At 43.4% G+C, this 14,647-nt stretch overlaps 1 protein-coding gene across 1 annotated transcript in view; it reads left to right on the top strand.

Annotated features, from left to right (window-relative positions):
- Nucleotides 1-14,647, top strand: part of LOC130284387 (bile salt export pump-like) — a 93,583-nt gene that overhangs the window by 13,132 nt on the left and 65,804 nt on the right. Inside the window, exons 6-10 of the mRNA XM_056534683.1 lie at nucleotides 1,314-1,488; nucleotides 6,239-6,352; nucleotides 7,100-7,210; nucleotides 9,671-9,796; nucleotides 12,067-12,270. Coding sequence (XP_056390658.1) covers nucleotides 1,314-1,488; nucleotides 6,239-6,352; nucleotides 7,100-7,210; nucleotides 9,671-9,796; nucleotides 12,067-12,270 — 730 coding nt within the window. The remainder of the gene's footprint in view (nucleotides 1-1,313; nucleotides 1,489-6,238; nucleotides 6,353-7,099; nucleotides 7,211-9,670; nucleotides 9,797-12,066; nucleotides 12,271-14,647) is intronic.

Here is a 14,647-nt window from a genome sequence, read left to right as displayed (position 1 = left end):
TGTAGAATGTGGTATGATGTATATAGCCTTGGGAGACCCATGCTGTATGTTGTACTGTTACGCTATATTCAGTCATTGTGTTAATTTATAATGTGCTGCCTTATGACCTGTGCTGCATCGCCATATGTCGTAGGTATGTTTGACGGCTGATTGTGAATAAAGTTATTTTTAATTAAAAAAAGGTCCATACTCCCGAAGGATGTACAGAGCCATAATATGACATGTGCATTAGGTCTTAAAGGTGCAGCTTAAACCCATACGCAAAACCTGTTAAACTAACTAGCATCACAGGCCACACATTTTAAGCATTACATGTGCATTTTGGCTTTCTCAAGTGTGCGTTAACAATCTGTATACCCCTTATTGTAAAGAGAAAGAGCTGATGAAAAGTTCTCTAGCTTGGAAACCCACCCAATACACAGGCTAGAAACAAAAGATAGTGGCAGGTACTATATACAAAGGGCATGACTACCAGGAGAGTTGTAGTAATGCCGAACAACTAAGACAGCCCATCCTTACTCTATAGTGAGGTGTAGTGATCACTGTCAGTGATGAACAATGAGAAGGGGAAAATGAATGCGGATGACTAGGAAAGGTGAAGAAGAGGTTGCAAAGAGTAGAGACCAAAATAATCATAAGCCTTCAATGTCCCATTGAGACCCAACCCCATTCCAAGTTTTGCTCAATGCTGACTACACCAGCATTGAGACATTAAAGGGGTACTCCGCCCCTAGACATCTTATCCCCTATTCAAAGGATAGGGGATAAGATGTCTGATCACGGGGGTCCCATAGACTTGCATTGAGGCGGCATGGCCGTGACATCATGAGCAGGGTGTGACCGTGACATCACGAGCCTCTGCCCCGCATCGCCAGTCATCCTGCATGGAGCAAAGTTCGCTCCGTGCACCGGATGTCTGGGGTGCCACAGCCGAGATCGCGGGTGTCCCCAGCGGCAGGACCCCCGCGATCAGACATCTTATCTCCTATCCTTTGGATAGGGGATAAGATGTCTAGGGGCGGCGTACCCCTTTAAGTAATCCAAGAAGTCTTAACCTTCAGTAGCATTGACTCTATGGATCCGACTGTAAATGACCTTTTAAAGAAAGGTTTTCTGCTGTTGGAAGAGAGCATTGCCTGTCGCTTTACCTCTCTGTGCTTTTTCCTAAGAAGACTTAATATTCCAGTAAGACTATGACTTAGATGTCATCGGAGACCACAGTAAATCTTGTATAACATAAAAGGTTAAACCTGTGAACATGTAGTGTGTTACATGATTTTGACAAGACTTTTGTATCATTTGTCTCTGCACAGATATGATAAAAATCTTGTGTATGCTCAGCGCTGGGGAATCAGGAAAGGCGTCATCATGGGGTTCTTCACAGGATACATGTGGTTTATTATATTCCTCTGTTACGCGCTGGCATTTTGGTATGGGTCCAAGCTGGTCCTTGAGGAGGAAGAGTATTCCCCTGGAAACCTATTACAGGTAAAATCTTATTGCTTCATTAAAGAAATGGGTTTTTAGATACAATTTTATTTTTCTGTCTATGACCTCTATATACAGTAGATGTAGTGGCTTTAATATGTATATGGTGAAGGTGTGTACATGGAGAAGAAGCTTCTACTATAGTGGATGTCTTTCGGCCTCCTGAGTGTAAGAAGCACCTGTTTGGTGAGAAATGGTCATTGCCTATTTACGTTACCTGCATGATCTCTGTCTTCCCGCTATAGTGTTTTGTCATTTGAGATATTGAATAAACAAGTTTTTTACAGATATCCGGTGAGTGCTCCATCCATTTCTCCTATCATATATTTTTGTTTATCTAATAATTAATTTTTTCGCTCAGGTAAGTAATATATGCACTACAATAATAAGAAAACTATACTCACTTTGTAAACCTCCTGCCACTGCATGGCTTACTGTGAGTGGTCTCCTACCAGTCTTTGTTTACGTTAACCGTGCTGTATCGGTATGGACCGCTGCAACCAATCACTGGTCGCAAAGGTCCTGTGGCCCACCTACTGACATCACCTTTGCAGCCAATGATTGGCTCACATCTCAGTACAGCGCATCTTCATGCTGGCAAGGAAAGGAGTAGGGCTGGGTGGTATGACCAAATGTATGTATCATGGTATTTTTTAAACTTTTGGCAGTTCCACGGAATATAGCGGTATTTCCTAGCCCCCCCCCCCCCCATATTAATTATCAGCCCACATCCCCATCGGGGTAAATACTCACATATCACCCGCAAGCATTGCCCTCCTCGTCCGGTTTGTTGTGGCCGCCGGCGCTGACACTCTATACTGTGCGGTATCCCTATGCCCGGGCTGCAGAAGGTAAACAAAATAAACTTTAACACACCTACGTCTGCCTTACGCTGGGGACGGGAACGTCTGACAGCTGTCAGCCTATCACCAGCTGCAGCGATGTTATGCCTCGGCCAGTGATAAGAAGCCGGCTTCTTACATGACAGTGGGCTCAGCCTATCACAGGCCGAGGCAGAACATCGTTGCGGCTGGTGATAGGCTGACAGCTGCCTACGTTCACGTCCCCAGGAAACAAGTAAGGCCGGTACCGGACCAACGGGAGGTGAGTTAAAGTTTATTTTGTTTATTATTTGCAGCCCGGGCATAGGGATACAGCATACAGTATAGAGCAGTGGTCTCCAACCTGTGGACCTCCAGATGTTGCAAAACTACAACTCCCAGCATGCCCGGACAGCCAACGGCTGTCCGGGCATGTTGGGAGTTATAGTTTTGCAACAGCTGGAGGTCCGCAGGTTGGAGACCACTGGTATAGAGTGTCAGCACTGGCGGCCGCAACAAACAGGACGAGGAGGGCAGCGCATGCGGGTGACATGTAAGTACCCTGATGGGGACAGCGCTGGGCTGAGCTAATAATTAATTGGGGGGGGGGGGCAGAACAGCGCTTGCAGGTCACAAAAGATTAGTTCCCTGATGTGTGGACAGCGCAGCACTGGGCTGATTCATTCATTCTCGAGGGGGAGGGGCCAAACCGGTATTGCGGTATGGGTTAAAATTCATATCGTGCAGCACAAAAATGTCGGTATTCGGTATGAACCGATATACCGCCCAGCCCTACGCTGGAGTTGAGGAGGGGGTTTCATGGGTGATTGTTTTTTTTTGTTTTTTTTTTTACTACATTTTCTGCTGTTCTTCTACAGCTCTGTACTAGTGATATTCTATAACGTAGTTTAATGAATCATTCCGGTAATACTTTGTTCAAATAATTAATTCATATTAAGCAGCTTATTTATTTGGTAATTGGAGTTAGGAACCTTAAAACCTTGTCCAAGGTTGAAATCTAAGTAGTTGGTGATTAATCTTGTGCACACGGGAGATGGGGGGGGGGGGCATGTTTATAGCAATGGCTGCTCGTACAAGAATGATTTATGGAAGAGCCAATCAATTACCACAGTTACATGGCATGAAATAAATATATATATATATATATATATATATATATACATTAATTTGGAGAACAAAAACAAGGGGAGCCATGTCCATGCCACATAGATACCATGACATATTCCCCAAGATCTACTGGCCACAAGCTAAAACAATTGGCCATTTCATGTATGCTCTAAAAGCAAATATCTGTCCGTCAACTCCCAGCTTTTTCCCTGACATGGCTGGAGTATGTTGGGATGGGGAGCTCTCCCAGAGATAGGCATGGCAGCACAATGATAGCATGGTGGGAAGTGTCAGCTGAGAAGACAGCCATCAGCTTACAGCTATTGAGCGCCCTCTGCTGGCACAGAAGCTGTTTACACTGTTGTATGGCTCAGATCCTCATTCTCCTACTGAGTAAAGCTGGGTTCACATCACGTTTTCTCCCATACGGGAGCGCATACGGCAGGGGGGAGCTGAAACCTCGCGCTCCCATATGCCTTTCTATGCGCTCCCGTATGTCATTCATTTCAATGAGCCGGCCGGAGTGAAACGTTCTGTCTCGTCGGCTCATTTTTGCGCCGTATGCGCTTTTACAACTGGCTCAGATCCTCATTCTCCTACTGAGTAAAGCTGGATTCACATCATGTTTTCTCCCATACGGGAGCGCATACGGCAGGGGGGAGCTGGAACCTCGCGCTCCTGTATGCCTTTCTATGCGCTCCCGTACGTATGTATCGGCCAGAGTGAAACGTTCGGTCAGGTCGGCTCATTTTTGTGCCGTATGCGCTTTTACAACCGGACCTATAACTGTGGTTGACCTCAGTTTTAGGTCCGGGGAAAAAGCGCATAAGGCGCAAAAATGAGCCAACCGGACCAAACGTTTCACTCCGGCGACTCATACGGGAGCGCATAGAAAGGCATACTGGAGAGCAAGGTTTCAGCTGCCCCCTGCCGTATGCGCTCCCGTGTGGGAGAAAACGTGATGTGAACCCAGCCTTACAGTGCAGGCAGTGGTGAATTGGGGCAGCATTTCTGCCTCTCCCCTTTGTTGGCCGAGTGGCCACTTCATACACTGTTCGTGAAGATTTTGCTAAAGGTCCCAATGTTGCTGGACATACACAGAAACCTAGATGCACCAATAAATGTGTAATGGAACTAGCATCAGCTTTAAAACATGCCATGTGCTGGAAACAACCATCCTCAGATAAAACAATACATTTTAAACGATTACGATTACTTATTTAAAATGGACTAATCAGCAACCTGTTCATTAATATAAAAATGAAACATTCCCATGGAAAGAGCTTTGGGTTACCACCACCCTTCCTGGTGAATAAGAGGAGATGTGATGGCTGACCCTGGGCTCCATAGAGACACCTCCTGGGTTCTTGAGCTTCATCTACATATTAATAGGTCCACTTTTAGCTATCATTTGTGATGAAGATAAATAAGTCAGTCACTGAAGGTGCCTAGTAGAAATCTGGTGGTATTCTATCACTTGAATAATGGTATGTTGGCTGCTCCAGTTTAGGTGTAAGTTATTTAGGAGGTCAAACATGAAATAAAAAATGTGTGGTGAGCTGGGGTGGTTAAATAGTGTAGCAGGGTCTGGTGGTATTAACTCTGGGGGGGGGGGGGGGGCAAGATATTGTTAACCCCTTAAAGTTTGTGATGCCAGGATGTGTTTATTCCGGTATGGTAACCGCCGTCAACCAACCCAAAACAGTTTTCACTAAAGGAATGCGCTCTCCACTACATCCCACATCTGCATTCACAATTCTGCTGGTTGCCTTTGAAAATAGTCAACAAGCTTGTTATTAGACAGGTATATGAAGAGCTCATACAATTCAGCAGGACGCTGTAGTTAGGATCTCTGTCGCGTATAAGTTATACAGTACAACAGTTTTCTACATTGGATAACTGCAAAGTACAATTCTAGAAGGCAAATCTCTAAAGCAATATCTATCCAGGCATCAAGCCAAGAAGAAATCTTTTGTCTCTCTAAAGGAAGCTGTCACCATGGGGTAATGTCCAATCTATCAGCATCATGTTATAGAGCTGGAGAAGCTGATTAGACTCATATACGGTGTTGCAGGAAAAGATTCAGTGTAACTTTATTCATTGTGATCTCTTCTCATTCTGGCTTTAGCAGTCCAGGGGGGGTGGGGGGGGGGGGTGTCTCACTCATGATGGACAGTCTGGATGCCTCCAAAAAACTGCAGAATTTTTTTGGGACCTCATATATTTTCTAATGCAGTTTTTGTAGCATGTTCATATGATAGTGTGTGTTTTTTGTTTGTGTTTTTTCCAGTCACATTTTTTCCTGTTACATCTTTGATCATGTGATTCAACAACAAAAAATTCACTACACACATTTACACATGTGACAGGAAAAGTGGTATGGGAGAAGAACAAAACACCATATGTGACACCAACCTTAATGTTGACTAGAGGGGTTCTCATACCTTATGCTAGGCCATAGATCAATATCAGATAGGTGAGGGTCCGACTCCTGGCACCCTACCAATCAGCTGATTTACCAAGCCAGTCTTTGTTTCCCAGCTATCAGTAATGATATGCCATAATGGCACCACTTATGCAGCCAATAACTGGTGCCAGTAGTATGGCCCACAATTGCCGAGACTATTAAGGCATTGCTGGCATCTCGTAAACAGTAACTGCTGGACCATCTGAACTGAATCAGTGGAGGATTGAAGAGATGAGTAGTGCGGTTTTCTTTTTTTGAACAGACGATCAATCCCTTTAACCACAGCAGGTTAAATATAGCAATAGGTTTTTAACATTACGTTTTTCTCTCCTAGGTGTTTTTTGGTGTGTTGGTTGGTGCTCTTAATCTTGGTCAAGCATCTCCTTGCTTACAGGCCTTTGCATCAGGACGAGGAGCAGCCACAAACATATTTGAGACCATTGATAAAGTAAGTTTAGTTCTCACTCAGATGCAATGGAGACATACTGGTTTTGGGACTCATTTTGAGACCTAAAAAGTTTGACAGAAATAATTTTACAGGCTTAGAATAAAGGGATTGTCTGGTGAAAGAAATAACCTGTGTATGGTGTAAAAAAAATATATAAAAAAAGCAACTTACTAATATAATGTTATTAGCTATAGTGCATAGATCTTTCATATCAGCTGTGTAAGCTGTGACATCATGTCATAGGCTCTGAATGCAGAGAGGTCCCCCGTCCGTCCTTCCTTCCTTCTCCCCTCCTGACAGCATGTGACAAGACCAGTGATATGAAGGGGGAGAGCTGGTGTTTTGGCTTATTAGATTCATGACTATGTTTCATAGATAAGGCAGCAGGGAGCCATTGTAAGTCATAGTGGTTTCCACCAGAACGGGCTTCCCTGCTGCCTTATCTAATTCTGAATGAATTATTAATCTAATAACCAGTAATACCATCTTTCTTCTTCACAACACTGGTTTAGTATCCTGTGCTGACAGGAAGGAAGGGGTGGAGAAAGGACAGAGCAGACTGTTTTTAAAGCCTGTGACTTGACGTCACACAGTATAAAAAAAAGGCAAAGCTGATATGGATAATCTCTGCACTATGGCTAATAATATTATATTAGGTTTCGGTTAATGTAGTGATTTACAAACAGGTTATGACATGAGAGAGACAATTTTGAAATGAAATGTTCAGCTCATTTTATTGTATTGCAGGAGCCACTTATTGACTGCATGTCAGAAGAAGGCTACAAACTGGACAAGGTGAAGGGAGAAATAGAATTTCATAACATCTCTTTCCGTTACCCGTCCAGACCAGAAGTCAAGGTATGAGGTCTGACTACAGTCACAGTTGCAATTGTCATGTTTTATGATATTGCAATGTTTCCCAACTAGTGTGCATCCAGCTGTTGCAAAACTACAACTCCTGTGAGTTATAGTTATGCAACAAAGGGAGGCACACTGGTTGGAAAACACTGTGATATAGCCTTATCCCACCTACCCAGGTGTTGACAAGGGGTGGAGTGGGGAGCTGCCTAGCACACTAGTGGGGGTAAGGGTGATTTATTGATATATAAAAAAGTTTGCATTTAAACTTCTTTAAACTGCTAACATATATGTAGCCCATGCCAATCCTGCAATTGAAGACTGGCTTACAGTAGTTCTGCATCGCTTAACTCTTTTCTTCTGCAAAGGGAACTACAGGGCAACCACATTCAAGTCAGTGGGCCAGCTACAAATCCAGATGGCCAGTGCTGTGCGTGTGCATGAAAAACCTAAAAAAAAACTGTTTTGTGGCACCCGGTAGTCATTCTATTTCATGGGGTGGAGGGTAGTATTACTACTGAAGCTAGTGATTGGCCGCACTGGTTTGGGTATATGGGGTGATTGACTTCAGAATCATAATGTTTTTTTTTTTGCCTTCCTCTGGATCAAGACAGTAGAAACACAATGGAGAAATATACACAACAAACACAAAAACCAAAAACAACTCTCACCCCCTACTGGTAGGCATCTGCACGAATGGCCATGAGCGATGGCCTGCAGTAAATCAATATAGCAGAAACATGAATATCAGCAAACTGGATCCAGAAGGGCCTACGATTACGGTCTGTGGATCAAAATGAATCATGCCTGATACGCATGTTTTAATACTTTATATTAAAGGGGTTATCCAGGAATAAAAAAAACAGGCCTAATTTCTTTTAAAGACTGCTCCCTGTCTGTCTCCACTTTGGGTGGATTATTACAACTCGGCTCCATTCACTTCAATGGAACTGAGCTGCAGAACCATACCCAACCTCGAGAAAGACTGGGTGCGGTCTTTGAGGGTCTATTCACATGTACAGTATTCTGCACAGATTTGATGCACAGGATTTCCAGCTGTGTTCAGTCATTCAGTCATTTGAAATCTGCAGCAGAAAATCCTGCGCATCAAATCTGCTCAGAATACTGTACGTGTGAATAGACCATGAAAGAAAATATCTGTTTTTCGATTCCTGGATAACCCCTTTAAGAATATATTTTCACCTCGATCCAGTTTGTTAAAGCGTACCTGTCATAGTGCAAAAAAAAATAAAAAAGTGATATATTACTCAGGACCCAATCCTGATCATGTGCATATAATTTGTATGTGTCTCGGACCTATATATCCAGAGATATAAGCAATTATCTGCTGGTGAGTTACTTTTTCATTGTGCAGGCTGGAGGGGGCGTGTCAGTCTGTCTCCCTCACAGGAGCAAGCCTGGGCAGTCAGCCAATCAGTACTCTCTACTCTGTAACCCTCTCCTCTCTGGTTTTATGCTGTGTCATGTTACACAGAGGAAGATGCTTGGAGCTTGCCTGCAGTAATCAGAAGACATTATGGTGAATTCATAACAGGATAAAATGTATAAATATAAGAATAGATCTTTATAACATTAGTGCAAGGATTTTTTAGATAAAAGTACAGCATTTTTATGAATACATGTTCTATCTGTTTTATCTTCTCCTAGTAAAGCTGGATGCTAATCAGTATAGCTGTCACTATGTGTGTCATTCATCTTTCACAGACTCCTGAATGTCTGATCAACTTCTTTGTCATTCAGGAGTCTGAGAAAGCTTTGACTGTTTCAGCATGCTGGGAGTTGTAGTTTTGTAACAACTGAAGCTGAAATGTTTGTAAATGACTGTGTTAGAGCAGTGTTGCCTCCAGCTGTTGTAAAACTACAGCTCCCAGCATGTCCACACATCCTTTATCTGTAGTTTTGCATACACTCAATAGAAATCTCCTATACTGGATACCGGTAGGCTTTATGGCCAGTATCCAGTATGCTGTAAAATCTAGACTAGTCTGTCTGGCTAAAAGACAGGCGACCCCTAGTGGCGGCTATTTTGAGCTTGAATTTCAGGTGAAAATTTACATTTTTTTTAACAGGTGTATATTGTGAAATGTCATATTATAATGAGTCCTGCAATATATGAAAAGTTTTTAACAATGACAGTGCCTCTTTAAGACCCGTTTTGTTACTATAATGACAATAGGGATATAGGTTGACCTTGATGGTCTTTTCAGATTGAACAGGTAAGTAAGGTTTGTTTATTATTATTCTATTACCTGCAGCTATTGTAATTTCTGCAACTCATGGACAACCCCTGACCACTGGGTTGTTGATACTTGTATGATGCATACTGCCTATTTGTACCTCTGTAGGAAAATATATAGCGTTGCAGTAGAAATTGCTTGATAACTTGTTATAAGTGATTTCTTTTTTGTACAATACCTCATGCAGTATGTTATGCCTTAGATTTTAGACAAAGTAAACATGATCATCAAGTCTGGAGAAACCACAGCATTTGTTGGACCAAGTGGAGCTGGAAAAAGTACAACGATACAACTTATTCAACGATTCTATGATCCTGATGAAGGCATGGTGAGTGCTGGCCTACAAATCATGGGGTAGCCCATCTCAAAGAGTTTTCAATGTATAGTAAGGAGTTTCAATTCTTAGCAAATATGGTAATATCTCTTTTTCATGTACGTTTGCTGCTATACCATAGTTGGTCTATAGTTTTCATACCCTCTTTCTATAACCATTCACCTATCTCCTGCATGCTCAGTCCTTCTTACCCTACCTTGTTCAGGTGCTTTTTATATTCCAGCTCTTAACATTAATGGTCTTGGTGCACTACATAGTTGTGGTTACTGCATCTTGGTGACTTAAAGGGGTACTCCGCCCCTAGACATCTTATCCCCTTTTCAAAGGATAGGGGATAAGATGTCTGAGGTTGGGGGTCCCGCCTCTGGGGACCCCCACCATCTCGGCTGCGGCACCCCAGACATCCGGTGCACGGAGCGAACTTTGCTCCATGCGGGATGACTGGCGATGTGGGACGGAGGCTCGTGACGTCAAAGCCACGCCCGGCTCATGACGTCACGATCAGGCCCCCTCAATTCGAGTCTACACTTGCATTGAGGAGCATAGCCGTGACGTCACAAGTGGGAGAAGGGGGTGTGACCGTGACATCATGAGCCTCCGACGCTGCACCCAACACTCTAAAAGAACGCTGGGTGCAGCAGAGAGATCACGGGGGTCCTCAGCGGTGGGATTCCCGCGATCAGACATCTTGTCCCCAATCTTTTGGATAGGGGAGAAGATGTCTAGGGGCGGAGTACCCCTTTATGGAACCACAAGAATGTGATGCCTCTTGCCAATCAGGCAGAGATCTGGCTTTAGTAAAAGGGGCAATCTAGAGTTATAAAATTAAAGGCCCAACCTTAGGATAGACTATCAATATTAGATCACTGGGGGTCCAGCTCTTGGTAACCCTGTTGATTATCTAAAGGGGCCGTGGCATTTGAGCAAACACCGTAGCTTCTTCAATGTTTACCAGTGGCCGTGGTGATGATGCAATACTGCAGGATTGCCCTGTTTACTTGAAAGGGACTGTACTGCAGTATTTTGCACTGCCGCTACGAACTTAGCAGGAAAACACATTTAAAGAAAATAAATATAATTCTAATAGTAATTAAAGAACTTCCCTGATCACACACCTTTTTACAATTTTACACCTTTTTTCTTGATACACTTTTCTGTTCCTAAGATATGAGGGTTTGTAGTTTGTCTCACAATTCAAGGAATTAGTCAGATGGGCGTCAACTTAATTTTAATAATAAGAGTGGCTGTCAGGTGATGGGCCTGGGTTATATAGTCAGGTGGTATACTAGGCATACATGCCCCTCAATATATAACATGAACACCCCCCCTGACTGTATAATCACGCCCACCAACTAATAGCCCCTCCCATTATTAAAATTAACTTTATGCCCATCAGACTGTCCCTCAACTGTCGGACAAACTATAAACCCTCATATCTCAGGAATGAAAGGGTGTATCAAGAAACTGTAAAAAGGTATGATCAGGGTACCCTATTAAAATGTACATTTTTTTTAGGGGCAGGGGTTGTCTACAGGTTCTTTTAAATGTTTTATCCTGCCAAGTTGGTAGAGGTGGTGCAAAGTACCCTTTAAAGGAGAACTGCAGCGTACATTTTTATGTCCCCCTGTGCCCGGGCTGCAAAAACATAAAAAACAAACTTTAACTCACCTTCCTACTTCCCCCCCATTGCTGAGATGTCGGCATCCAGTTCCTCCGGTGCTGCTGGCTTTTGGCTTCTTAGGCTCGAAATGTCACAGTGCAGGCAGTATATCGACCAGTGATAAGCTGAGTGCACTGTCATGTAAGGAGCCCAGACAGCAGGGAGAAGGCGGGCCCAAGCTCCTTGCATGACAGTGCGCTCAGCCTATCACCGTCCGAGGAGGGACATCGCTGCGGCCGGTGATACGTTGCCTGCACTGTGACGTTTCGAGCCTAAGAAGCCAGAAGCCAGCAGCATCAGAGGAACGGGACGCCAATATCTCCGCAATGGGAGAATGTAGGAAGGTGAGTTAAAGTTTGTTTTTTTATGTTTTTTGTAGCCCGGGAACAGGGGGACTTAAAAAATTTATGCCGCAATTCTCCTTTAAGCACTTGCTTTCAAATGATGTCCTCAACTTGAGTCTGGTGGCAGACTTCCCTTGGCAGCTTGGCTTTTGCTGAATTGCTAAGATGAGCCTCAGAGAGAGGAAAGCAGGGTTAGGGCAACTCACTTGGGCCTACTGCTAATCTTGGTTATTTTGGCCTTTTTTTTTGGACTTTTATAGGTCACCTTGGATGGACATGACATTCGCTCATTAAACATCCAGTGGCTGCGCTCTCTGATCGGCATTGTGGAGCAAGAGCCGGTCTTATTCGCTACAACAATTGCTGAAAACATCCGTTTTGGTAAGGATAGCGCAACTATGGATGATATCATTACAGCAACAAAAGAAGCCAATGCCTACAACTTCATCATGGACTTACCTCAGGTTGGTTTCCTTTATCAACGTGTCATTGAAGCAAAGCGCAAAAATTTATTGCATTATAATAGTAAATATCAAGATACTGAGAACTTGACATTTTTTTTTTGTTTGGGTTTTTTCACAAAATTTTACCCACATTCTTTTTCATACCAAGGGCATACATACCATATAGGTAGAAAAGGCAGCCCCCATGGGTCTTTCAGAGAAATGGGGCACAAATCAAGAAGACTTATCTTTCTACATCATCGTTAGCCTTGTGTAGGTTCAGCCAATTCACATAAAACAGTGGTCTCAAACTGTGGCCCTCCAGTTGTTACAAGACTTTAACCCCCAGCATGCCCGGACAGCCAGCGGTATTAGGCTGTTTGATATATGTGGCACATCGTTCCATTGTCCAGTCTAAGTTTCTATCTATTAGTTGGCAAACATTTTCCTTTAAAGGGGTACTCTGCCCCTATACATTTTATCCCCTCTCAAAAGGATAGGGGATAAGATGTCAGATCGCGGGGGTCCCGCCGCTGGGAACCCCTGGAATCTCGGCTGCAGGACCCACCTGTTGCGGCTTCAGGCAATGCTGGAGGCTCTCATCCTAACACCTCCCGACCACGGTGATGTGAAATCGTGACGTCATGACATCGCCCCGTGTGATGTCATGCCCCGCCCCCTCAATGCAAGTCTATGGGAGGGGGCGTGTCCTCCCATAGACTTGCATTGAGGGACGGGGCGTGACGTCACACGGGGGTGGAGTCGTGACATCACGATCTCACGTCACCGTGGTCGGGAGCCGAAGCCTCCAGCGTTTCCGGAAGCCGCAACAGGTGGGACCCCCGCGATCTGACATCTTATCCCCTATCCTTTGGATAGAGGATAAGATGTCTAGGGGCGGAGTACCCCTTTAAATTTGGCACATTTTATGTGGTGCATGAAAGGGGTATTCCAGGCAAAAACTTTTTTTTATATATCAACTGGCTCCGGAAAGTTAAACAGATTTGTAAATTACTTCTATTAAAAAATCTTAATCCTTCCAATAGTTATTAGCTTCTGAAGTTGAGTTGCTGTTTTCTGTCTAACTGCTTTCTGATGACTCACATCCCGGGAGCTGTCCAGCTCCTATGGGGATATTCTCCCATCATGCAAGGGATATTCTCCCTTCATGCGCAGCTCCCGGGACGTGACATCATCATTGAGCAGTTAGACAGAAAACTTCAGAAGCTAATAACTATTGGAAGGATTAAGATTTTCTAATAGAAGATATTTACAAATCTGTTTAACTTTCCGGAGCCAGTTGATATATAAAAAAAAGTTTTTGCCTGGAATACCCCTTTAAGCCACACCGCCTTTTAGTAAAGCCAGGCCTACTTTCTGGTATGCCACACCCTTTTGTTGAATGGGAGGCAAAACTGTCTACAAAATATCTAAAACACACTGAAAATGTGATGTAACCTAGTTTTTTGGTGCGCCAAATTTTTTGCCACATTCAGTTCTACTCATCTTACCCATTACAGGGGAATTGACTAAATCTGTCTTTCTCCGCACTAGTTTAAGACAGGCTGTTTACATTTCTGCATGAATTTACTGTATTTGTGCATTTCGTCCATTTAGAAATTTTGCACAATTTACATATGTGCATGTTTTTTGGAGCTTTTTGCACATGCACCAACATAGCTTTTACACAAAAAAAGTGTCTGAAAATACAACTGACCCTTGCAATATCACTGCCAAATCGCCAAAAGTGTCTTACAGTTCTTAATCCAAGAATACAAGGGAGGGAGATTTATCTAAACCTGTCCAGAGGAAAAGTTGCCCAGTTGCCCATAGTAACCAATCAGCTCACTTCTTTCATTTTGCAGAAGCCTTGTTAAAAATGAAAGAAGCGATCTGATTGGTTGCTATGGGAAACTGGGACACTTTTCCTCTGTACAGGTTTTGATAAATCTCCCTCTGGAAACACAATCAGAGAAGTTCCCCTTAAATCAAGCAGGCACTAGAGTTGAGCAAATTGGGAAACTCTATTTCCAGTCATGATTTCCCCAATGGTGCTGGAAATGTTGATGTTAAAGGGGTACTCCAGTGCTCCAGCATTTTGAACATTTCGTTCAAAACGCCCCCTCAAGACGTAAAACCACACCCCCTCCATTCACGTCTATGGGAGGGAGGCCTTGTCAAAAATTAAAGAAGCGATCTGATTGGCTGCTATGGGCAACTCAGCAACTTTTCCTCTTGACAGGTTTTGATAAATCTCCCCCTAAGTGCAACCATGTAGTAAACTCAAATAGAAACCTGTCAAGGCTGTTTTTGGCTTAATATTGACCCCGAAATGTAATATATGTTCTTTAAATGATGAAATGAGAGACAGATATTTTATTACTATTTTATTTCTAAA

Source organism: Hyla sarda, chromosome 8 (assembly GCF_029499605.1).
Source record: "Hyla sarda isolate aHylSar1 chromosome 8, aHylSar1.hap1, whole genome shotgun sequence".
NCBI classification, from domain to species: Eukaryota; Metazoa; Chordata; class Amphibia; order Anura; family Hylidae; genus Hyla; species Hyla sarda.
This window is presented reverse-complemented; position numbering and strand designations above follow the sequence as displayed.